This window comes from Lonchura striata, chromosome 8, assembly GCF_050655825.1.
Source record: "Lonchura striata isolate lonStrDom1 chromosome 8, ASM5065582v1, whole genome shotgun sequence".
In the NCBI taxonomy this organism is placed as follows: Eukaryota; Metazoa; Chordata; class Aves; order Passeriformes; family Estrildidae; genus Lonchura; species Lonchura striata.
Genome location: NC_140710.1, coordinates 28,174,766 through 28,201,146, shown reverse-complemented (window position 1 = coordinate 28,201,146; position 26,381 = coordinate 28,174,766). Strand labels below are relative to the sequence as shown.

General features: G+C 48.9%; 1 protein-coding gene across 2 annotated transcripts in view; it reads left to right on the top strand.

Annotated features, from left to right (window-relative positions):
- The window catches only part of TNR (tenascin R), a 79,488-nt gene that overhangs the window by 26,779 nt on the left and 26,328 nt on the right, over nucleotides 1-26,381 (top strand). The window contains exons 2-6 of one of the 2 annotated variants that reach the window (XM_085586657.1): nucleotides 19,860-20,186; nucleotides 20,322-20,415; nucleotides 23,055-23,531; nucleotides 23,963-24,226; nucleotides 25,068-25,183. In XM_085586657.1, the coding sequence (XP_085442783.1) occupies nucleotides 19,920-20,186; nucleotides 20,322-20,415; nucleotides 23,055-23,531; nucleotides 23,963-24,226; nucleotides 25,068-25,183 (1,218 nt within the window). In that variant the 5' untranslated portion in view covers nucleotides 19,860-19,919. Of the gene's footprint in view, nucleotides 1-19,859; nucleotides 20,416-23,054; nucleotides 23,532-23,962; nucleotides 24,227-25,067; nucleotides 25,184-26,381 lie in introns of both variants that reach the window. The other variant, XM_021546032.4, reaches the window with a different exon arrangement.

The window sequence follows — 26,381 nt, the reverse complement described above, 5'->3', positions numbered from 1 at the left end:
TGCCCTTTCATAGAGTATGATGCACAAGAACCAGCAGGAAAGCCATTTTCTATTAAGCTCTATTGCTTCCAAGGGGGTAAAAAAGGCCAGGAAACATCACTCAAGATACATTTCCCCAAACTTATGGGTTCTTCTTAGTTTAAGTTAGGATTTGAGAGTTGGACTGCCCACTCTGGGCATCCATGGCCATTTAGTTTGCAATAAAATCCAGGTGTGTCACAGTCAAGAGCTGACTGGGACCCAGCTTTGCACTGAGCTCAAGTTTGCATTCCCAGTTCAGGGTTTGCCAGGCAAACAAACAGAGGGGGTTACCATGGCCATTGCTCTGGTGCCCAAGCAGTGAGAGATAAACCTGCTCTGTAAAATGTTCACTAGGAAAGGACTGGGCAAAACTTTACTGGGATGCATTTCAAAAATGGGAGTAAAACCATCTCATCCTCCTCAGCCTTAATCCTAGGAGGGGGAGGAGGAAGAGGAAGGGGGTTCTCTGATACAAAGGAGGCATCCTGAGAGATGGAGCTGTCAGAATCTGTGGTATTGATGATTCTGAGGTTGTAGAAAGTCTCTGTCTTTCTGCCCCCTGCCAAAGCAGAAGCCATAATTGGTCTGTGCTGGTTTCCAGGTTGTTTATTCTGTTTATCTCTCACATGTTCTGCTGCCCTGCCCAGCTCTGTCCTGCAGGGCAGCGTGTGGGGCTCTGCCCTCAGTGGGATGTGACAAACATTCAATACCAGAAACTCCCTGGGCTGGATTTACAAGAACGTGCCAATATCTGTCACCTACGTTGGACAGTGTGTCCCCAGCCCGAACCAACAGAAAAATGCCAACACCACAGTGAGACATGGAGGGCATGAAGAAGGAGAAAAATGACAAGATACCCAATTTCCTCCATCTTGTCCCCTTTGAACCCCTAATCTAGAATCCTAAAATTTTACTTTTGCACCCGTGCCACACTTAATTATTACTTATATCACACACTCAGAGCTTGTAATTCATCCTGTAGGATTGCAAACTCTTTTCCATGGACAGAGATCACAGCCAGTGTCTCTGGGGGCTCTCTGACCCCTGCCAGGGTCCCAGACCTGCCAGGGCAGCCAGAGGGAAGCCCTGGATTCCCACAGGAGCTGCCTTTGAAGTCCCTGCAGCACCACAGGTTCCTAACAAAGAGCAGTGTGGTGGCACATCTTGGGGACACCTGGCTCTCGGGTTTGTCATCTGTGGCTTGGGGCTGCTCAGAGTAAAGCAGAGCAGCCCCTCAGTCACACACACACCCACACCCCTCCAAGGGATGCTCCTTGGCAGCCTCCTCATTTAAAACACAGAACAGGTGCTGCAGAGAGAGCTCCACATCCTCCCAGCCATTACCTTGACCAGCCTGCAGCCCCAGGCAGTGCTGCCAGGGGTGCAGGTGATGGCTGGGAGCTGGCTGGAGACACCACAGGAGCTGCTTTTGGTGTAAGCCAAGGCATCCATGCTGCCCTGTCTTCAGGGAATCTGGTTTTCCTCATGTGGTGCAGAAGCAGAGGTACACAGGGGCTGGCAGAGCACGTCACCACCTGGATGTGCTCTGTGCCCAGCTGGGGAGGAGGATGTCTGTCGCTGTTGAGGCAGGACAGGAATGAGAAGATTGATTCAGAAGGCTGCTGAGAGTAAAACTCCAGTTTATTCAAATACACCGCTCTTTTATACCGAGCTTCATGAGGACCAATTCCATTGGTCCTGAAGTGAAAATACTCCACACCATTGGTGCAGAGTGCTTGACACACAGTGATACAACTTAACTGTAAACAATATGAATAACAAGAGAGATAAATAATTATTTACATTCTTCTCCAGCTCTTTCCCAGGCCTCTGCCTGGCTAGAAACTCTCAGTTTCTTTCTTTGACTGAATCTGAGACCCACAGATATCTGCTCCAAACACTGCTGAAGAGCCCAGGACATCATTTCCCATGGCAGATGAACACCTGAAGTGGATACCTGAGCTCTTTCACCTGGGCATCAGCTCAGTCTGACTCATCCTTCAGGCAAACAGCAGCAGCTCTGACATTGCACCCTCAGGGCTGCATCTAAAAATAAAATTAGAAAGGGAGAAAAGTATTCTTAGCCTCAGCTCTGTTCCAGAGCCCCCCAGGGACACTGGTCAAGGGGAGAGGAGCTGGCAGGGCCCAGCAGGTTGAAGCACAGCTCTGGGCTGAGTGTGCAGCAGAGGGGATGCCATCCCCTCCCCGTTTGCAGGGAGGAAAGATAAAACTAAACAAAGGAAACATCCCAAAGGCCATGCCAAGCCCCAGTGCACGAGGCTGTGATCACCATGCTGTAAATCCTCACCTGATTTTGGGCTGGTGCTGCCTCCTGGCAGGCTGTGTCTTGCTCTGGAGCTCTGTATGTGGGAGGTTTGTTCTCCAGGCTCAGCTCACAGGCAGCAGCTGGCTCTCCACAAAGGTCACTCTGCTCTGTGAGCACCAGCACTTCAGCCAGATTTGGCAACAGGAAGCCAAGACCCACCAAAATTTGGCTTTCCAGTAATTTCTCCTCCTTCCCCTTAGTTTAAGATTACTTAGAAAAACTTTCACTGAAACATGGCTTGAGTGATTTCCTTTAAAATAAACTCAAGCTTCAGGGCCATTTCTCAACCAAAACTTTACAAAGCTGAACAAGTTTGTGAGCTGACTGAGACTGAGATGTGCCTCAATCTGCCTTTGCCAGCTCACACTGCACCCCAGCAGCAGATGCAGCCTCAGTCCAGGAGCTGGAGCTCACAGGATGCTCCTTGGCCCTGGGCAGGGCTCACAGAGCTGCTGCTCAGGAGCAGATTGGCTCCCTGGTCCCAGGCCCCATTTCTCCAATTTCTCAATTTCTCCCATTTCTCCCTTCCAGCTGCCGTGGTACTTTCTCTCCCAGCCCCAGGAACGAGGCACTTTCACAGCTAATACACTTTTATTCGTGTTTAAGATTTGATTAAAGTTCCTGCTGTCCCAGCAATTAAAAAAGTAATTTTTCATGTTTCAAGGAAGGCTGTCATGACATGCAGGCAAGTTTCCATCATCTATCCCCCTGATCCCCCCCAAAAAAAACCCAACCTAGACTAGAAATAAAGACCTTTTTTTCATAATTAGAGTGGAGGGGCACTGGCACAGGTCACCCAGAAATGTCCAAGGCCAAGTTGGACAGGGCTCTGAGCTTTGTGGTCTGGTGGAAGGTGTCCCTGCCCATGTCAGGAGGGGCAGGCTAGACAAGCTGTAAGGTCTCTTTCAGCCCAAAATATTCTGTGATTCCATGAAGATCCTATGTGGACAAGAGCATAATTACAGACCTGAAGGAGACAGACAGAGCTGTGTGAACCCAGCAGAGCCACCACAGCTGTGGGATGAATGGATCCCATGAGCACCAACACTTTTTGCTTCAAAACTTTGGGCTCCCCAGACCAGCAAATCCCATTATTTTTAAATTCAGCTCAACATAAACTTGCATTTTCCTGTGGTAGGAAGTGCCTGGCCAGACCATGAGCATGTCTGCTGAGGATGGAGGGGCCCACCATGGGTGCACCTGTGATTGTGGTCCAGCAATCAACATTTCTAGATAACAAGCCATCTCTCCAAAGCCTTTGTGCACCATAAATCCGTTTCCAGGCTCTTTCAGAACTGGGTTCACACCACCAAAGCCTCAGGTCACACATATTCAAGAGCTCCATGGGAATTCAATGGTCACTGGAGTGCTTGCCAAGAAGATATTACTTAAGCTCCTGGGAAAGGCAGGTGCTCTGTCTGATTTTAATCATGCACAGGAGCATTATCCTGTGGTTTAAGTATAGCAAAAATGCAAACCATTATATCCAGCAAGGATAAACTGAGTTTTGTTGACCTTCTGAGTTTTTAATCAGCTGAGGGAGAGGGAAGCAGTTCAGTGTCTCAGTGTCCAGCTTCACTACTTCCATCTTTTGCAGCCACACTCATCACTTCCCAGGGCAACAATCCAGGAAATGCACCCAGCAAAAGCTCTGGGACATCTGGATTAGACTTCCTTATGTGCAGAAGTTTCCATGTGCCCAGCACCCCTAGATGGGGACAGTACTGTTGTCTCTTGACAGCTGTGTGTCTGGCAAGCAGAAAGCATTTTACTGCCTCCAGCCGCTCCTCTAAATTTTGTTTAGGCCATGTGAAAGTCTGTATGCTCCAAAGCACCCATTTTTGGGGAACTAGGAAGGCTCTCAGGTCACCCTGGAGGGATAGAAAAGGCAGTGACAGGCACACTGAGAGCTGCACAAGCAGCTCACAGGAGATGGCAAAGCAGCTCAGAGCCACAGCAGCTGGCACACCTGGCATGGACCACAGAACCACTGATGGGGAACCATGGAGAGGGAGACAAGTGATGTGATGAGACCTCCCCTCCCTGCCTTCTCCATCCATGCTGACAGCCAGCTGTGAGGAACTTAAGACTGGGTGCTGGTTTTTAAATGCCATTTTTCTTAGGGTGTGAAGATTTAAAGACAATACTGGAATCTTCTCCAAACACGGGCTGTGATTAACTGCCGTGCCCTTCTATGACCCTGGCTTGCCATAGATCAGGGGTTAACCACACATGTGAAAAATAGAGAACATATACATTGATATTCTATATAAATATGAAATACAGGAGACAGCCCAGCATCGTAGAGAATGAGAGAGCAGAAAACCAGCCCAAGGAGCACACCTGGACTGCAGAGCACAAGAGCCAGGCCACACAAGGTTGATGCATTTCCTCCTCTGGGATTCTCAGAAGGCAGCACACCAATGGCATGCTAATGCACACACAGGGTGAGACAGAAGCATTCCTAGTGAGTCCTCTGGCATTTTTTCTGCCCAGTATGAAAAAAAACTTCCCACAGACACCACACCAAACTTGAGATGTTCCTCTTGAAGCACGAAAGAGCACAAACCCCACAAAGGGCTCTCTTTCCTCTCCTCCTTACCCTGCCTGCCCAGACCATCACCAACCCCTCCTGCACCACAATCCTGCTCCTGCCCTATCTCTGCTGACATAAATGAGCACAGAAATTAATGGAGGCACTCCTAATTAGCTGTGGCTGACACCAGCCCTCCCATCACCCATCTCACCTGCCATACCTGCAGCAGATCCGGAAAGGAGAAGCACAGGGAGAAGAAGGTGGAATTTCAAAATAACTATTAGCAAGGCTGGGTGTTCCTTTAATTTCTCCAGAGCAGCCAAGGCAGGCCTGTATCTAGCAGACTCAATTCAGTGCCAGGAAACAAAATCATACATGAAAATCATTAAAATGACTTACAAGCAGAAAGCTTTCTGTCAGAGCATCTTGCAGCACTGCACGAGCACCAACGAGTGAAGGACCCTCTGTGAGGCAGCCCAGGACACTGCAGCTGAACACCAGCCCTGCTCTGTCTCTAGGGTGTCCCTGTCTTTGGGCAGAAGAGGTCTGGGATGGGTACAGGGAGCCCTGACTTGCTGCCAGCCCCTGGCCACAGGGTTTTGTCCCTGTGGTTGGGGAGGAAATTTGTGATAAAAGCCCAGAACCCAGCAGCAAAACTCATCATATCCGTGTGCTGCATGAAAAGAAAGTTTTCTCCACATACTCCCTAAGCCCTACGAAACTGAATATTAGGGAAAAAAAAAAAAAAAAAGGCATGTCAAACTGCTATTGATCTTCCAGCCAAGGCTTGCATTGAGAGAACATTTTTCTGTGTGTTCCACTTATAAAACAAGACAAGGAATCAGAGACATCACAGCTCAGTTGTACCTCCCAGAGACCAGCTAAATACCACATTAGACAGGGCAAGGCCAGCCAAATAGGAAGAGAACTCGCCCAAATTTCAGACCAGAGCATAAAATTAATTTGTTTTCCACAATTTGGGTAGTGGAGTCATCCCTGTCACCCTCCCAGCCAAACTCGTGTCTGAGGGGTCTGTTTTCCTTTTTCATGTGCATTTTAGAAGAGTATTTTGGAATTTGAGAAAGGAAAGTGCTCCACAGAAAGTTCCACCAAAGTAAGAAGACTTTGAGTTCTAAAATAGCACTATAGAATGGAAAATTAGATTGACACCTGTTATGGTCCAATTTATAAAGTTCTTAGAAGTGCCTCTGCCTGAATTAAGGTGCAAACAAGACCATATACCAAAGTCAATAGTATGGATTTTATTTGATAGTAAATATGAGAGAGAGAGGAGAAGGAAAAAATAGGAACGAGGTGGGGGGACAGAAAGAGAATAGCAGAGACAGAATAAAGAAAATGTCACCCCTCTGTGGATCCCACTGGTGTCTGGATGATCCTCTCCAGGTCTTCTGGTGGTGAGGGTGCCCAGAAAGCACAGAATGCAAGGGGTTAATGCAATGCCCACCTCGGGCTGGGTGGGGATGCCCAGGAGGGCAGGGGGTGCAGTGGACACATCTCTGCAGCAGGCTCTGGGTCCCTGCCACCACCCTGCATCCCGTGAATCCTGGGAGCACTCCGGGGCTCTTGGATGGGTTCTGGTCCCCCTCAGCTGCCTCCCACGGGAATGTCCTGTGGCTGTGGGATGACCCTTCCTGGGGCTGGGGGCTCCCAGCAGGGCTGGTTTGTGCGAGGGGGGATGGGGGCTCATGTAGGAACCCCAGCCTTGCTCTGGGGTCCCATGTGGTGGTGAAATTCCTCCTCCAGCCTGTGCTTCCAAAGAAAAACTGCACAGGCTCTTGCTGTTCAGTCTCAAGGCAGTTTATTGTGAGTTATCTAAAAGATTTTCTTCTCTGCTGCTGTGGTTTGCTCACAGCTCAGGCAGAGGCACACACACACCCTGACACTCTCACTGTCCAGTGTCGTCTTCTCTCTCCCCGCCCAGGGCTGCTGCTCTCTTTTATATGATATATTATGTATTACATGCTTACAGTTTTCGCCCAATACCTACTACCTATATTAAATGGTGCTTTTCTACTCTAAACCAATCTGTGAGTGCCAACATCACCAAGAACATGGAGGCAAGGAAGAAGAAGGAGGAAGAACAGGATCAGCCCACTTTCCTCCATCTTAGAACTTCTGACTCCCATGCACAAAGTAAAAACCCCCCTGTACAAGTGTTAAAACCCCCCTGGACAATACTAAAAAAATTTCCCCTCTGTTTTGTAACTACTTTTACTATACTATCTATCCTTTTGTGACTGCTTGTTCCACCTCCAAAGTTGGTAACTTATTCCATGGCTCAAACTCAAAATCACAGCTGTTTCCAGCTGCCTGCCAGGGTCTAAAATGCTTCTGACCAAGGCCTGGAACCTCTAAAAATGTCTGAGAGACATTTTGAGTTCCAACAGGCTCAGCGCCTCTGAGCACAGGTTACACCCCCCACCCAAAACCTGCTCCTGCCCCTCACCTAGGGACTCTGTTCAAACCTGGTCCCTGTGGGCTGTGCTCTCCCCCACCCAAACCCAGCCAGGGATGGTTTTCTGCTGTGTCTGGCTTTCCTGTGGCTGCATTCTTCCCCCTCAGCCTTGTTTACCTCTCCCCAGAGCTGAGGTGATTGAACCAGAGGGTTCCCTTTGTCTTACCCAGGTTTAACTCCCAGCCCAAAGCTCCAGTCAGGCATCTTCAAGGAGGGCTGGGCTTCTGTGGTTGTAGATTTTGCTGTAATGGACAAAACTTCTTCTTAACAATGTTTAAGCATGAACCATTTTAGTCTCTGGCAGCAGCACAGAAGTAAACTTCCACCAGCTGATGGTACTGTTCTGTGGGCTGCTATTCCAGTATTCCATAGGAAAGTGCTCTGGCAGTTGGAAGCCATTCCCTGTGTCCTGTCACTCCAGGCCCTTGGCCAAAGTCCCTCTCCAGCTCTCTTCAAGCCCCTTTAGGCACTGCAAGGGGCTCTGAGGTCTCCCTGGTGGCTTCTCCAGGCTGGCCACCCCCAGCTCTCCCAGCCTGGCTGCACTGCAGAGGTGCTCCAGCCCTCCATGGCCTCCTCCGGCCCTGCTCCAGGTTCTTTCCTGTGCTGAGGACACCTGGGCAGATGCAGCATTCCAGGGGTGGGGTCTGAAGTAGAGGGGGGCATCACCTCCTTGACCCACTGCCCAGCAAGGATGAGAGTGACTTTCTGGGCTGTGAGCACACACTGCCAGCTTGTGCCCAGCCTTTCATCTGCCATCACTCCCAAGAACTTCCCAGGCTTGCTCTCTATCCCTTCTTTGTGTTGATGGCTGGGGTTGCCCAACCCAGATGTAAGGCTTTGCTCTTCACCTTGCTGAACCTCATGAGGTTCCCACTCCTTGAGCTTGTCCAGCTCCCTCGGGATGAAATCCCTTTGAACCCTCTCCTATTTGCTCTGTTTCAGGTGCGTGAGATCCAAATCCACCTCGATTAGCAGGATGAGTTTTGCTCATTTGACAGGGCTGTCCCACTCCCAGCAGGCATCAAGGGGCATTTGCTCCTCACTTTCTGTAGGAATAGGATGCAGCCAGTAATTCCTCAATTTTAAATTGCTCCAACAATGGAAATATTTCTAGCTGTTTCCACTGCTGCAATTGCTGCCCAAGATATTTCATTTCTCACTTCAGCAAGCCCTACTCAAATGGCCACAGTGTGTTATTTGTCATTATTTACCTATTGCTTTGATCAGAAGTGAAGGAGGACAGCAAAGGCAGGCAGGAAAGTGTGTTTCAACTGACTCTGGTTAATTTTGGATCAGAAATTATGAAAGTCTTGGAAATGCAAAGTGCTGAGCACAAATTCTGGGACACTGGGGACCACAGGACTCAATCCAAAGATGAATTGTGACCCATTCATGAAAGGACTTACATCACTGTCTGTCACAGGAGGTAAGAGGTCTCCTTCATCCTGAGTCTTAGATCTCCACAGAGTTCTTCAGCATTAAAACAGCCTCAAAATTGATTTGAGTGTGTGTGAGCTAAGTTTGTAACCAACATTTACAATATTAGTTGGAAAACTAAACTAAGCTAAAAATCAAGCTCTCACATAAAATACATGGCAAAGCAGTGGGTTGGCTTCCAAGCTCCCACACTGTGCACTGGCTCTATGAAATTATATTATGCATTTATATCCACTCCTTGATGAGACTCTTGCCTATTGTAGGGCAATAAAACCCTAACCTAACTCCAGTCTTTAGCTGGTGCAAGCCCACACTGACTACAGCTATTTTCCCCTCACAAGGATCTTTTTTATCTCTGCAGTAAAAGTGCTGAGGCTATTTCCAGTTTTTCCACAGGGATGTAAAATGGGAAGAGATATGAGTTTTCTCTCTTACCTTCATTAATATGGTAGCCCAGGTTTTCCTCCAAAATCCAGCAGAAACAAATCTATTTTTAACCAAATTACTCCAGTCAAAGCCTTCAAGGCCTGCTATAAAAATGACTAAAGATTGTTTTCTCTGGTGTGCCTTGATGAAAGCCATTTTATATCCTTCTAGTGGCACCAGAGGCTCCATGCAGATGCCCAGCCAGCTCCTCAGATCCAGACATGTCCATGGGGGCTATCCCAGCTGGCAGGAAGACAAAACCTAAGGAAATCTGGGATTTGAACTGCACATCTATAACATATTACTGTACAGGACCCCCATTCTAAAAGCCCAGAGCAGCTCTGCCCTACACCTGTGAGCCCCTCTTGCTACCTCAAACCAGACAGGCTCTTGCAGGTTAGGAAATCCTTGAGTCACCAGGAGTGGTCACAGACCTCCTCTCTCCTCCTCCAGCCCCTCTTGCTATTCATCAGAAGCCCAAAGCCAAGAGAGGCAAGAGGAAATTCCTCCCTTTTTTTGCTTCCTAAAGAGACTTTCAGCCCCCATTTTCTCATCTCCTTGCCCTGAGTTGTCACGAGAGGGAGGACAAGGGCTGGCCTGTAGTTTGGATTGTCCCATTGTGATGGCTGTTGTGGTCTAAGCGAAGGGAAAACTGGGCAGGGAAGGTGATGGGAACACCTCACTTGATGTTGTTGTACCAGCAGCATGGGATCACAAAGGACAATCCTTGCTCCAGCGCTCTTCAGGGATAACCAGAGGTAATTTAGCTGGTCACCTCCAAGGCCTCATCTTTCCTGAGGGACCCACCTGTGTGAGGTGCCATGTGCTCTTTGGAAAGCATGCTTGAAGGCAAAAAATGTTATTTCAGTGGTGGGATGAGGGTCTTGGTCCTGGGATGGGGAAGCCACCTCCGCAGCACCGGGCTGGAGCAGGGGGCAGTTCAGGGGGCAGCTGGTGCCCACGTGGGCAGGGCCATACATCTCCTCTCAGCTATTCACCCATGGCACCCATCAACCTCAGGAGATCTCCCAGATGTGCACCCCAGCAAATTTCTTTCCTCCTGCCATGTCTGGGATTGCCACCTCCTCTCCATACCCACAGGTGTGGCTGGCCAGTGGGGAGGAAAGCCCCAGATTAACCTGTCTGCCAAAACAGAGTCTGTCCCACTGCCTGGGAGGAGGAATAGATCCAAACCCAGCCCAGCTGCCTGGGTGGGGAGAGAGCAGTTATTACAGTAAACTCCATATACATTATTTATCAAATGGAGCCTCTGCAGCAGGACCGTGATTCATGGCTCTGCTCCAGCTTGCTCGTGCTCTGACTCTCTTTTCAGTGGAATATTGAAAAATTGAAAAATAGAAAAATCATTGCAGGCTCCTTGTGGTCACTGACCCCATGTTGTTCCCCTCCTGAGGAGATCCTGCAGGTCCCCAAAGGACAACCTGGAACAAGCCTTGGCCAAGCACCTTCCAGGCAGCTCCACTGTGGCAGCTTTGTTCCAGCCTCAAATCTGTTCCTCAAGTATCTGCTTGCTGCTCTTTACATTCCGGGGAAATTACAGTGGGAAAGTGAGTAGAAAATATCAATTATTGGAAGGTTCAAACAGCACGATCCCTGCTGCTACCTGCCAGGTTGCATGTGCATATAAATTGACTGTAACGTGCTGTTTCGTTTGAGTAATACATTAAAAAGAAAGAGAAATCTGAATTTTTTCCAGTATGGGATTTATAAAGCAGGCTGGGGGAAAGTCACAGCATACTCAACTGTGATCACATCAGTTCTGCTTCATCTCTGTGGTGTAAAATTACATGTGAAAGGAAAATTAATGCAAAAATGCACCAGATAAGCATTCCTTTTCCATCCCCCTAACTTTGGGTAAGGGTATAAATGACTTGGCAAACTGAAGAGCAAGTTAAAAAAACCTGTGCTTATTTGACTTCAGCAGGTGGGCTTGCTTTCACTGAAAGCAGAGTTCCTGTGTGCTCCTGCTCAGAGTTCCCAGGGGAACACGCTGCAATGCACTAATTATGGTTAAAAAAACTAGGGAGAGAGAGCAGGGATCTCCCTCTGCTGGTCCACAGCACTGTTCTCCATCTAAATGTGGTGGGGGTTGTAAATGCAGGTGAACCCAATGGGAAGAAATTACTATGTCTGACTCAATTCAGAAGGCTGAATGATTTCTTTATTATAACTATGCTAAAATACATCAATATACTATATAAAAGGAGGATACTAAAACTACATACTACTTTCTGTGATTCTAACACAACTTGTGACCCTCCCTTGAGAGCCCAGCCCCAGGTGGGTTGGATTGGCCACCAGGCTCAAACAATCCTCACCAGAATCCAGTCAAGCAATCACCCCAGGTAAACAATTCTCCAAACACATTCCACGTAGGAAAAACAAGGAGCAGAAATAGAAATAGTTTTCTCTTTCATTTCTCCCTGTGCACCTCTATGAAAATCCTGAGAGGGAGAGAAATGTGCTGCCACAGGGGGTGGCTGTGTGGGGTGGCAGAGGTTAAGGTGCATCCAACGTGACCTTGTGCTTCATTGCACGCCCCTTTATCTTCATCAAGGCATTTGCTCCATCTGTGCTGGGGGTAATGGGTGGCAGCGTTTTGGCAAAGCAGCATCCCAAGGCAGGTTCAGCTGAGCCCCGGGGAGGTCTGGGTTGATTTGCAGACTCTAATGTGACATGACAGCCCAGCACCAGGCAGATCAGCACGAGGACTCGCTGCCGGCACCAGAGCGGAATGCTGGGAGCAAATGGGAAAAAAAGCCCTGTGCCCATGGCTGAGAGTGATCTAAATCCTCGTGGATGGTTATGGGATGTTATGGGATGTGAGCTCACAGCATGACTGTGAACTCATGAATGAATGAACCATGGAGGCTCTCGTGCCTGGTTTTCTCCATGCAGGAGTGTCTTGGTTTGAACAGCCAGGTGTCTGCTAAGGAAGGCAGGAGCCTCCCTTGAAATGGAAAATGCAAACCCCCTCCCTCCCAATTATTTTAATTTTGAAATTAAAGGGCTCTCAGACAAAGATATGGGAGTAGGAATAACAGTTCTGTACTAGGAAAATTTAAAATACAAATGCAATAGTATAAAAAAACAACACTGCCAGAGTCAGAACAGGCCCTGGCAGCCTGTGTGTCAGGGAGGTGGCTCAGCCCCATCCCAGGGGGGCTCAGCCCTCCTGCAGTGCCAGCTGTGCTTCTGCTGGAGCAGGATCTGCACAAGGGGGGAGTTTTCCTCTGGAGCTCCAGGGCTGGGGGAGATGGGCCTGGGCTCCTCTGGGAATGCAGGGGGAAGAAAGCTGCTCCTCTGGGAATGCAGGGGGAAGAAAGCTGCTCCTCTGGGAATGCAGGGGGAAGGAAGCTGCTCCTCTGGGAATGCAGTGGGAAGGAAGCTGCTCCTCTGGGAATGCAGTGGGCAAAGGCTGCTGTGCTGTTCCCAGGTCAGATTGGATCCAGGTAGGAATTTTGGCTCCTCCCCTGGGCAGAGCATCTCCCCATGGATGATGGAATTTTCTCAGCCATGCAGGGACACTCAGTGGCCATGAACAGCAGAGATCTCCTGGAGGGAGGATTGGCTGTGGGAGAGATGAAGAAAACTGCCCAATGATCAGGAGAGAACTGCCCCAGCTCTGACAGATGGGGATAGAATAAAATACACACCCCCAGCCACATCTTCCAACCTGACAAGGAGGATGAGTGGATACTACACTGACCAGTCCTGCCTTATCCTGACACCTGCAAGTCTCTGCCTGTGCATCAACATGCAGGCAAACAGACAGGCAGACAGAGGGATGACACTGAGTGGGGAATGGGAAGAGGTGATAAAGTCGTGGCTGGTGGAGAGGGAGAAGAAGTGAGGTTTGTCTGTCCTGGGATGCAGCACCTTTGCAGTACTGTGTTAGTGGAGTCCACACCACACAGGTCCTACATCACCCTCCACAATTAATTACCAGTGCCTCTGCTGAAGATAAAACTGAAATTATATTTATTTTTGTGCTTACATTCTTGTTGTCATGCAATTAAGTGCTACTATGTAATTAAAGAGGATTTAGAGGGTATTTATGCCCTGTGATGTTCCATAATTGCAGCTAATTTCTAATTTACAACTTCTAAGCATCTCCAGTGGAACTCCAGGAGCTGCTGGGACAGGGACAATGGCCATCACAGGGCTTGGGGACAGTGCAGAGCCTTAGCACTGAAGGCTAGCATCTTGAAAGGTCTGTCCCCATCCCAAAATCTTCCTCCAGAAAGTTAAACTCTCCCCAGGCACAGGCAGGAGCCAGAAGCACCTTTATGTGCAAATGGGGGTGCTGGTGAGAACAGCAGCAGGAGCTATCCCAGCTTCTGTCCCCAGCTCTCCCTTGTAAAACTCCTTTAACTCCCAGAGACACCATGTAAGGATGAAATAAACCCTTCTCCAGCATGCAGGCCTACTGAGGGGGGATTTATTTCACAGTTCCATGTGAGTAAATATATGGTGGGAAGTGCAGGATGTGAGGACTTTTCCAGGCAGGCAGTCCCAAAGGACAGGGCTGTCCTGGCAGCCTTCAAATAGACATCAAATCTTAGTGCTCAGAGGGCCAGGTTCCCAAATGCTCACCTGTCACAACTCAAACCACATGCCTAGCCTCACAAGGTGCTGTGGAAGAGCTCAGTGTTAGCAGGTAGCAGCTCCCATTAGGAGCTGGGATTTCAGGCACCACTGGACCAGGGTGCTGCACATGGACCCAGAGGGGAATGGGTCACCTTTCTGCAGGACATTGGGCACTGTGGGTGTTTCTAGTTCATATTTGTGTTGGAGAAGAGAGGAAAGCTTTTAAGCATGAGCCATCCTGTGCCACACCATGTGTTTGCAGCCTGTGCTGCATCCCAGCATGGCCCACGGAGCGCTGGGGCTGGCAACAGCAGAGGGATGGGCAGTGGCCAGACCAAGCTCACTGCTAACAGCTTGCACTATGAAACTGGGCACACACCTTGGTCTTCAGCATGAAATTAGGTGCCCACCTTTGCAAGCCAGTCACAGAAACAAATTTTGCACTGAGCAAGAATTCCTTTGTGGCGTGTGTTTAAACAAGGTTTGAATGGGGAGCTGGTAACGTACCTGTAAATATATACATAAAAATGAAGACAGCACCAAAATTTGCTCTTTAAAATGATTGGATTGACTCAGATTAGAGCTGTTGCCCTCAGTAAAATAAGACTTAGCCTAGTGATTCACAGACTTTGCAGGGGAGCAGGCAGGAGGCAGCTGTTGAGGTGATGTGAAGCCAGACATGCTGGATCCACACTCTTAATGTGAAAATAAAAGGAGATTCCCCCCAAACCTCTGCACTAAGTCATTGCTTGCTTTCCTGTGGCAGTTTACAGAGGCTATTGATATATTCCATGGCAATATAATAAAAGAATATGTAATGAAAGCAAGACATCATGCAGGTTGCAGTGACAGAGATGTGTGTGAATTTTTAAACTGGCAGAATTTGCAGTCAGTTGGGAGATCCATAGATTTCTTCACCTGCATATAGTTAGGGAAAACTGGTAAAAGCATCAAAGTATTTCATCCTTAAACATGTCACTGGTCAGCAGGGTGAAAATCATTTCCCCTCTGAGGGCTGATGGTGACAGCATGGAATGGAACTGGAAACACTCAGTTGTGTTTTTCTGGCATGATGCAGGTTTCCTTATTGGTCCTCAGCTTCAGCCCCATAAGTCCACAGGATCTGGCAATGAAGCAGCCACTGTTACAGTGGATTATTTGCTTCTCTAAGCTTTCCACCTCCTTTAATTTCCCCAAAATCCTGCAACAGGCTGTGTTTAGAGGGGTGATAAGGATTGCAGTTAAGCAGAGGGTGCAGAAGGAGTTCATAAGGGACAAGACTTCATTTGGTTTTAAGCAGCAAGCGCCTTCACTCTCCCCCTGGAATTAACACAATGAAAACCTTTTTAAACAGACAAATTACACATCAGCAGATCAGTAAAAACTGGGCTCCAGTGCTGTTTCCCCTCAGAAAGCTGCAGGAGGGAACTGGTCTGCAGGACATGCTGCATCTCTACATCTGCTCAGGAGGATCCTACTGGTGCAGACCAGTCTAGTGACACCAAATTTGCAGCAGCTTCAGCTGCTGAGGAGAATTATTTCCACTATTTCTCCATTAGCAGCAGCTGCAACAAAGCAGCTTTTTTTTCCAGTGGGAAAGTGCAAGTTCTTTCCAGTGGGACAGGAAAATCACAAGAGTTTCTTGCTGAATAACAAAGCAAAGCAAGGCACACACCACAGGGTCTGAGAATCCTAGAATCATTTGGGTTGGAAAAGACCTCTAAGATCAGAGTCCATACATTAATTTGGCACTGCCAAGCCCACCACTAAACTATGTCCCCAGGTGCCATATATTCAAGTTTTTAAAAATCCCTCCAAGGATGATGATTCACGCCTTCCCTGGGTGTCAGTGTTGGATGTGTGCCTTGCCATGCACACATCCTCACCTGCCATGGCTGAAGGACATGGCAGCCAGGAGGGATTTCAATGTCAAGGTAATGATGATGCTGATGGATGGGAATGATGAGTTCCCTAAAGCAGCGAGTACTGCAGCCTCACTTTAGAGATCCCAAAAAACTCCAGAGCTGGGATCCTGAGCTTGCAATCCAATCCACATCAGTTTTCCAGCTGTGTGATCACCTTGGAATGACAAGTCTGTGGCTGGGAAGCCAACCAGGGACACCATGGAGCTGAATTTCCTTCCCAATGCACCCAAGAGGAAAGCTGCCATAGCATGGAGCAGGCACCATCTGAAATAAACACTTGGTTTTGGCAGCCTTGAAAACCATCCATCAGCCGGTGGTTGTGGCTTGTGGAAAACCTGCAAGACACTTTCCAACATAAAAATCTAAATAATGCACTCAGAGGCTTCCCACATCACCATACCCTGGGGTCACTCCCACCATTAACAGCAGTGGGAGCAAATCCACCACAGAGGTCCAGCTCCTGCCAGATGTGCTCCAGCAGGGAACATCACAGCTCCAATCCCTAATGGTTCAGGCACTGCTGGCTGTTAGCAAAGACCTGCTTGCTTCTGCCATGCCGAGGAAGCAGGCAGCAAACTCTGTTTCTTGGTGGTTTGTTGGTCAGCATTGAGGAAGAGCAGGGGCATGAACTCCAAATAAATCTGATTTTCCAGCTGGGCATCTGCACCAAACAGCAGAGCTTGGGGTTTACCTGGTGCTCAGAAAAAGGTGTGCAGTAACTATACATATATATATATCTATATATACATATACATATATATATATATATATATATACACCCACATATCCATCTCCTTGTGCTCTGGGTAGATTAAAAGGTTTCTCACACACACACACAAAAAAAAAAGTTCACTTCGTTTTCACATCTTTAGTGACTTCAAAAACATTTTAATACACAATATATGGCTGAAGAAACAAATATTTTCCTTTCTCATGCATCTTCCCAAGCAACATTTGACTTTTTTTTGAGCAAAGCAATTCATCAAAACTGCCAAGAAAATAGAAATATTGTTGGACCATCCAAATATTAAACTATCCCCACAAAATGCCACAGATAAAACTGCTGGCATCATACTCATTGTGCAGACCTGATGTCTCTGCACCCATCCTGGAAAAGGTCAGTTTGCATTTGCTACATTCTCATTGCTAAATTATAAAAAAAGGGCTGCAGATGCTGCATTTTGGGGGGATGCTGTTCTCCCCACCCCCAAACCACTGCCACACCATTAATGACTTTCTCAGCACAGCTGCTCTGAGCATCCACACACACAGGTTTCCTTTTGCATTCATCCTCATAAAGCTGCTCACACAGATACAGCCCATCAGCAAAATGTAAAAATAACTGAAAAGATATAATTAGTGTGGATGCGCTGTGGATTTAATAGGGTTTTTATATTTCTTCCTTTGCTGGCCCATAAGGCACAAATCCTGGATGGAGAGAGGCTGATTGGGAGGGAAAGAGAGAGCTTTGCTGTGGTATATGTTTGGCAAAACCCTCAAATATTTTTCTCAGTTTTCTATTGCCTGTATTTTTTATTGAGCACCACAGAGAAATTGCAGCAGATTGATTCTTTCACAGCTCCCCAAAGTTGAAATGCTTTGGAGCCAAAAGCTCAATGCCTGCCAAACTTCATAATTAACTGCAATAATGCTTTAATTTGAACTTTAATTCAAACACCCATGTTTTAGAAGGATTGTAGGAAAAAAAAAAGAGCAAAACAAACCAAAGGTAACCAGTTCTGGTAAAATATAGAAGCAACCCCAAGTTTGTGCTGTGCCAGAGGCAACTGGAGATCAGCTGTCCTGTCCTGGTCACACAGAAGCTATTCTGGGATGGAGAGGCATTGTCCCAGTCCAGCAGGAAGTGAAGGAGAAGGACATTGACATCAGACACCAGGAAAGGGACAGGCTCACAGCTGCCTTCACTGCCCTGCCAGGGCAGGTTTCCCAAGGCCACCTCTAGGGATGAAGGGATCAAAGCCATCAGAAAGGCCACCAGCTGGGACTTGGGGACAATAAAGGTGTAATTAAAAAAAAAAGACTAAAAGCGACCTAGGTAAATTTGCTCTAACGCAACAAATTTTACACATTAAATGACACAGAAATTGGCTTATTTTCCTTGTGAAAGGGGAATGAAAAATATACAGTCCTGGATCTGTTCCCCCAGTCAGTGGTTTTTAATGGCTCTGTCACTGCAGTGTAAGCTGGACTGGGAAGCATCAGGAAAATGAGGAACCCAAAGGAGGAATGTTCATGCAACTTCTCTTCCCAGGTAGACATGACTCAAGCTGTCAGACTGCTCATGCAGCCCCAGAGCTCTCCCAGCCCACCCTGGCTGAGCTCCTGTGAAGGGTCCTTTAGGGAAAAGAAAACTGTTGACATGAGGAGCAGGAGATAGAGTGGGACCAGATAGGAAATGGAGATGACAGAGCTCAGGAATGCATTCATGAATTTGGCAGGGCTTCGGAGCTGTCAGCCCAAGCCTCTGGGAAAAAGCTGAGGATTAATAGGGATGCCTGGCCTGCTGTAGGTTGGAGGACACCAAAGAGCATCCACCTGCCCTGTGGGTCAGCCTGAACCATGGTGACTTTTCACCATTTCACAACCAAGAGCCCAACCAGTGATATTACAAGAAATTTTAGCATCATGCCCGAGGGATGCCAATGTTCCCACAGCATCATGCCCTGCCTAAGGGGCAGGAGGGGAATGCTGTGACTGCTCAGAACCTGGGCAGCTGTAATGAATGCCCTGATAAAGAGATTGAGATCAATAAAGCTGGCAGTTCCTACAGCAGATGAATGGCTTTCGGTCTGTGGGTTACAGCACCGTTAACTGCCCAACCACCCAGCTCGCTGTCATTAGCGAGCAATCGCTGCGTGTATCTGCTCTCCCTCCTTCATCCACCATCCATCTCCCACTCCCTCATTCCTGCACCCACACAGAACCCTTCTCCTCCCACCCAGTTGTGCTCACAAACAGGCTCAGATGTCTCTCTTGAGGCAAGCTGGATCTGCAGAGGGGGAAAGGAAGGATTTAATTTCCCCGTGCCTGAACTGTTCCTGTAAATCCAAAGTTTTCCTCGGAAGCACTGGCCTGGCTCAGAGCAGCTGGCCCATGGCCACAATTACTTCCACTCTGAGCACATACAAAAAGCCAAGTGAGAGGCCAGGGAGGGGTGATGTGAGCACCAAGGAGTCAGTCAAAGGCAGCCGATGTTCATTAGTCCCTGTGCCTTCCCCTGTCACGGCTGCCCCATTATGCAGGGACAGGGAGTCTCTCCATGGGCCAGCCAGGCCACCCAGGAGCCAGCAGAGAGCCCAGAAGGGAGAGGAGGACTTGAGGGAGTCAGGGTCTGAGAATGCAGCTCCAAGTTGGCACTTACAGAGCCGTCTTCTGTGAGCATGGTGAGAGCCATCCCATTGCAGAGTTATTTCCATTTTTCTAGCTTTTCCTAAAACTAGGGGGAAAAAAAAAAAAAAAGAAAAAAAAAAAGAAAAAAAAAAAGAGAGCCTACCAAAGGAGTTCTACGTGTTGTTCCAGGAGAGAAACCAGCAAACATATATTTTCATTCAGCAGAAGGGTAATGGGGGAGGCAGGGATGCTCCCCAGGAAGTTGGAGAGAAGCTCCAGAGCATGAGGGCCTTTAGAAGGAAGAGATAGCAATGGCTCAAGGTTTGGCAGAGGGTGGCAAAGTGAGATGTGCTAAGTGGCCTAGAGATGATGTCGTGATAGTACCAAATTAATTGTTTCTTAAATAAAAAAGCAATTACAAGAAGAATCTGTCTATATCCCTGCTAAGGGCTATGACAAGGTCTTCCCACCAGCCATGGGGTCCATTCAGGGTTGATTTAGGCTCCACCAATGTTGCAGCTGGGACAGCCACGATACACAGAGCATCACCATACAATTTCAGAAAGCCCATACAGAGCCACTCCCAATTACCCTAAATTGTGTCCCTACACACCAAAGCCAGCAGGATTGCATATGGGTCCAGTTGGCCCCATGTGTGTCTCAATAACAGCCAAGAAGGATTTACCTCTCTGTGCTGAGCATAGTTTTGAGGCTAACACCAGCCACACACTTTTGCTTCTGTCTTCTCAGGTCCTCCCCATTCTTGGCTGACCAAGACTGTCTTGGAAGGCTCTTCTCTCTCCCAGGAAAATGGGGACTGACGGTGAAAACCCAGTCCTGAGGAGTGTGGTCATCAGCTTCAGCTTGCTCCTGCTGGGCGCTGTCCTCAAGCCCTTCGAGTGCCGTCTGGAGATGACGGCAGAGCCGGCCGAGAGGACAGCGGTGGATGAGGCAGGTGGCCTCGCCAACTGCAGCCCACCTATCAAAGAGCAGCCCATGGTCTTCCACCACATCTACAACATCAACATCCCCGTGGACAGCTGCTGCTCATCCGTGTTCAAGTCTTCGGCCGAGGAGGTGAGTTCAGAAGACGAGCGGCTGGCAGAGTACACGGAGCAGACCTCCGACAGCGAGAGCCAGGTCACCTTCACCCACAGGATAAACATGCCCAAGCAGGCCTGCAAGTGCTCCACCTCCCTCCCATCCCTGCAGGAGCTGCTGAGCAGGATTGAGATGCTGGAGAGGGAGGTCTCCATCCTCCGGGACCAATGCACCTCCAATTGCTGCCAAGAAAATGCAGCCACAGGTAGTAATGCCATCCTGTTAGCTCTTGCTGGGGACTGAGGGCTTGAGCGAAAGGCAGGAGAAATAATGCAAAACCTGATGGTGCCACTCAGAGCAGTGACAGAGGAAAACCAATGTTCACCCACCATGGGGCTGTGGCTTTAGTGAAAAAGCTTAATTTAAGTCCTCTCAGCCAGGAAAACCCCCGGGAGGGCTTTGGTCACTTGAGTGCCTGTGCCACACTTGCTGCAAAAACTCTGTAATGGAGAGAGAGCTGAAACCCTTTACAGATGGAGTTACAGCTGGGTAGGGGCGAGCAGGGGGATCTCCCAACTCTGCAGTCCTCACAACACTCTTAGACATGTGCCACTGCCTGTGGGACAGGGAGCAGAGATGCTGCTGATGCTCTCCTAAGCTGTCCCTGGGCTGAAGGCAGGGCCATCGGAGCTGGCAATAAGCCCTTTCATCTTCTCTGCAGGGGGAGTGAACATATCTGAAAAGCTGAGTTAAAAAAAAAAAAAAAGAATTTAAAAATACATTAAATAAGCAAAAACCTAAAAAAAAAAAAAAAAAGGCACAATACCATCAACATTATATTTCACCTGAATAATAATATGTGCTTTTGTGGAGACCTCCAAGAGGTCCCCCTAGGGTTACTCCATTAAAGGCAGCTCCTCGTTCCACCTCAGCTGGTTCTCAGGGTCAGGAAAGCAGCACTCAGCTGAAATGAGATGGGTCAGGAAGGTTTGAGCTAGCAGCTGCATTTCCATGGTCCAGGAGCCAGCATACTGATAGTTTTTCTTGTCTCAAAGGGCATCCATCCCAACTGCAGCCCAGCCCTGCTTGTGGCTTCAGCACACCGGGTTCTCCTTGCAAGGAGAACAACACAGAGCATCTTTCAAGGGGAAAAACTGCTTTTCACACCAAGAACAGCAGCAGAAAGGAACAGAAATTAAAACCAACCCTTTTACCCCCAATAGTCACTGTATTTTTAATTTTAAAGTTTTGCAGCTATTAGAGGATTTTTCCAGTGGTACCCCAACACCTCTGTGTGTAGGACACATTAAAATGAAATAGGTGTAATCAATCCTGAGGTCAAGAGTTCCAACAAAGGTGTGTTGGTCAGGGAGGGAGAAACAGGGATTGACAGACAGCAGGGTGGCTTGGGCTGGCATCTATCCTGTGGCCAGTGGAAGTCAATGTGTTTCCAGATACGGCTTCAGTCCACACCCCTCGCAAGGCTACATCCATCAGCTGCATTAATAACTAAGACAAAACAGGAAACACCAGTCTGTGCAAAGTGAGGGTTAAAATCACGTAGGAAATGCTGTGGGGAAAACCTGTTTTAAAGGAATTAATTTGAAACTCTGATGGGCCTATTTGGGTTACTTGCAATATGCATAGACAGTCCCATTAAATATTCATTGCTTGGTGGAGTCTCCACTCCCATCACAGATGTGCTGAGCTAAAACTGGAGTAATTTCATTTATTTTTACCAGAGTTGCTTTCAATTCACTGCACTGCAAAGGAATCAGGATCCCTACCCCACCACCCAAGGCAATTTCCCTGAGGAAAGCCTCTTTTCTCCAGCACACTTACAAGCATCCTCTCTCATCTTTTGATAACTGAACTAGAGGTTGACATCTGAAGAGATCCTGACTGGCATTCCCAGTATTTGCAGTTTGGATGGGAATTGTCCTGCAAAGTAACCCAAATGTGTCTGTCTGGCACAGCATGTAACTGAGCTGCTTTAACGTGTGCATCTGCTACATCTCCCACTGGAAAAGCTGCTCAGAAAGGTCAGCTAGGATGGAAAATTTAGCTGGGGACAGAGTCCTGGGGCTTGGGGGTCTTCAGGGTGCAAAGGTTTCCCACAGTTTGGAGGAAACACAGAAAGGGTTTCTGTTCTTCCTTGGTTCACATGAGGAAAAGCAGTACAAATCAGCAAGGAAAAGTTAGCCTGCCTGGGATAAACGCTTTGCTGGAGCAATGGCTCTGTTTCAGGGCAAAACAGGGGAGCATTAGCAGTGTCAGTGACTGGTGCCTTCATCCCCATCATCCCTCCTCACCCCAGAGCATCCTGTGCAAGGCTGCCAGGTGAAGAGGGGGCAGAAGTGCTGGCCCCAGAGCCCATGTGCCATCCGTGCTTTTCCACAACCTCAGCGTGCCCAAAGCCAACAGTTCTGGCTTAATCAGGTTCACCAGGATAGGGATGAAGATGATGCCTTTGGGTACATACCTACTTCGTGTAGGAGAGAGAGAAAGCAGCTGGGCATCTCTCATCTATAAAAAGGAGAAGTGGGCAGATGTGAGAGCAGAGGAGTCATGGCTGGTGCAGAGGGTTTGGCCAGAAAAGAGTTTTTTCTCAGTAAGAGGTCTAGGGAAGTTCCTATCAGCCGAGTGCTGAGCTGGAGAGAAACCACAGGGAGCACCCGCACCACCACAAGGCTGACGGCACCCAGAGTATGGGGGCCACTGCTCCCTAGGGAAAGACCCCACCAATTTTCCCCTTTCAGCCCTAAAGCCACCAGTTCGCCAGAGCTGGGCATGCTCAGCGGCAGAGCCATTCCCCCCTTGCCCCACACCTGACCCGAGAGCAAAACCCACCTTTTCCCACCTCCCACCCGGTGGCTTCTGACCCTCGCTCCTGCATCCTTGCAGGGCAGCTGGATTACATCCCGCAGTGCAGCGGCCACGGGAATTTCAGCCTGGAGTCGTGCAGCTGCGTGTGCACGGAGGGCTGGGCGGGCAGCAACTGCTCGGAGCCGCGCTGCCCCGGCGGCTGCTCCAGCCGCGGCGTGTGCCTGGAGGGCCAATGCATCTGCGACAGCGACTACGGGGGCGAGGACTGCTCCCAGCTCCGCTGCCCCGCCGGCTGCGGCTCCCGCGGGCTCTGCGTGGACGGCGAGTGCGTGTGCGAGGAGGGATTCGCCGGGGAGGACTGCTCGCAGCTGCGCTGCCCCCGCGACTGCTCGGGCCGCGGCCGCTGCGTGAACGGCACCTGCGAGTGCCCCGAGGGCTTCGGCGGCGAGGACTGCGGCTGGCCGCGCTGCCCCAGCGCCTGCAGCGGCCGCGGCGTGTGCCGCGATGGGCTCTGCGTCTGCCAGCGCGGCTACGGCGGGCAGGACTGCTCGGCAGGTAGAGCGGGGCGTGTGGCGGGAGAGCCGGGCTTGAGCGCGTAAGCGAGGGGTTCCAGGTGCCCAGAGTCCCGTGGGAGCGCCGTGAAGCTCGGGAGAAATCTATGCCCGGCAGAGAGCATCACTTAGGGCACACCGAGGCCACACAGTGTGGCTAACTCCCTGTTATCCCTGTCCCCAAAGACACCGTGGACAAAAGTTTGGGAGGTGAGCGAAAAGCTAGTGAGGTTCATCCCAACGTGGGGGTTAAACCCTTAGTGCAACACGTTCTCCTGAGCCTTTACCTGCTATAGGTGCTCAGACAGCCACAGCTAGCACATAACCCCCAGCCCGTGCTCATGGTCCACCAGCAGAGCTACACACCCTCCCACAGGAGTGGAGGAATAAGCCACGCACACCTGACACTCTCCGTCCCTCTGCCCTTCCCACCAGTGTCTCCTCCCGAGAACCTGCGGGTGACGGGGATCAGCGACAGCTCCATCGAGCTGGCTTGGGACGGCCCCGGGGAAGCCACCGAGTACGTGGTCTCCTACCAACCCGCGGTGCCAGGGGGCACCCAGCTCCAGCAGAGGGTGCCTGGGGACTGGAGCAGCATCACCATCACGGACCTGGAGCCAGGTGTTGCCTACAATGTCAGCATCTATGCAGTCATCAGTGACGTCTTCAGCATCCCCGTCACTTCCAAGGTGATGACTAGTAAGTATCCTACTGCACTTGTCGCTTGCTACCCGTGTATCCTGAGGGGATACTCAAGCTGGCTCACTTTTGCCATAAAAACCTTCTAGCAGCAGAAAGTCAAGCCTTGAAAAAGAAAAAAAGAAGAAAAAGAAAAAAATTGTATCTGTATAGGGATATAGGAAAGGAGGAAATATGTCCATCCTCTTCAGAAAGATGGACAGAAAGTTTGGATGAAAACCTGGATGTCTAAAAAGAAGAAAAAGCTTCCAGAGTTTGATTGAAGCCCCCAAAATGTGGCCCAAAACATTACACTTTTTTCCTCAGAGAAAATACTACGATATAACACAATATACAATACTACAATACTACAATGTAACACGGAAGTCTCAGGTTCTCCTCCCACTCCTGAGCAGATGATTCCCTGTGATGACTTCCCATGATATGGGGGATAGTGTAGCAAGAGGGAATGCTGCTGTGCATCAGGAGAAACACAATCCTGATCATGTCCGTGATGCACAGAGGAAAACAGGAGTATCAAGCTGTAATGCCAAACTTCACAGAGGTTTCTTGGAGACTAAGGATACAGAGGGCAGGGGGAAAGCAGAAACTCTCCACACCCCCCTTTGCACCCCCAGCATTAACACAGCAGTGCAGAGGGATGCCTCAGTGTCCATAGGTCCAGACATTTCCCTCTTTTCCCTCCAACCCACATGGAGCGGGGAAAAATGAATTTTGCTAGCAGTTACCAAAAGTTTCCCTGTTTTTGTTGCCCAGATAACAAAATCCCCACAGGGAGCACGGTGGGTACAACATGTGCACACCCACCCTGCTCTGCTCACCACCCCCCACTCCCTTCCAGACCTCGCCACGCCGCAGGGGCTGAAGTTCAAGACCATCACAGAGACAACAGCAGAGGTGCAGTGGGAGCCCTTCTCCTTCCCCTTCGACGGCTGGGAGATCAGCTTCATTCCCAAGGTACTGCTGCCACACCCATGGCGCTGCAGGGTGTTCCTGGTCACCCTGACAGCAACCCGTGAGTGGATGCTAAATCAGTTTCCAATTACCCCCTTCCCAAAATACCCAGCCTGTGTTTGCCATTTCTGTGCTGTGTATCAGACTCCTCAGCCACTCCCAGCCTGCATTTCCCCGTTAGTTTTTGTGTCAAGGCATGCATGTCCTTAAAGAAATGTCCCCCAAAAAATCCAGTGATGGGAAAAAGACCCTTCCAGCCTCACTGCCTTTTGTTGTTGCACCCTCTTTTTCCTTTCCATCTCCTTTGCAATGACTCTTTCTTCTCCTCCTTGCCCTGCTATCTACACTAAGCTCCCCAAAGCAGCCTGGATCAAAGCAAGCAGCTGCTGGCTCTCAGACAACAACCTTCAGCATCCCCGAGTCACACGCATGGTTCATTCCTGCCACGGAATTTTAATCGCAGTGACGAGCAGGTAGAAATCGTGCCAGAAAAGATGAAAGGATAAAAATGTTGCCCTAAATACCCCATATTTTCCGTGCGCAGCAACAAAAATTGTACATCAAGTATTTAATCTGTATTCATAATTTCTACACCATTTAGCCATAAGTATAGCTTCAATTGTACATGGAGCCTCTTTATAAGAGTATTCAAGCCCCAGCAGTAAAAGAAATGCTGATTAAGGGCTCAATTATGATGTTTGCACTTGTAAAAAAACTGCACTGGAATCAAAGGCAGTGCTGGGCAATGGAGAACTGCAGAATTTGGCCCCAAAGTTTTAAATACTCTTAACTATGAAGTATCATTGCACAGCACAAAGCAAGAGCCCAATTGCCTTAAATAACTCAGTTCTCTCGTTTCCAAAGAGTTGCTGGAAGGTTATTGATGTGATGTCGGCTGCATTGTGTCAGAAGCTGAAGCTCATGTAATGCAGGTATAGACCCTGGGATAATTTGCAGTCACCATCAGGTGATCATTCAGGATTAAAGCTGAAAAATGCAGCAATATCAGAGAAAAGCTTTTGGTAGGAAAAAAATAGCTCTTTCAAACATTTCACTATTACTCAGGAATTAAGCTGAACAGCATCCCCCTGAAGCAAATAAATGCAAACCATTGGTTCTTTTTTCTGTTTTTAAGCTTAAGCTTAAAAATACATGGAAACATTTTGGGATTTAAAGGCAGATAAGGTGCAAAAGGATGGCT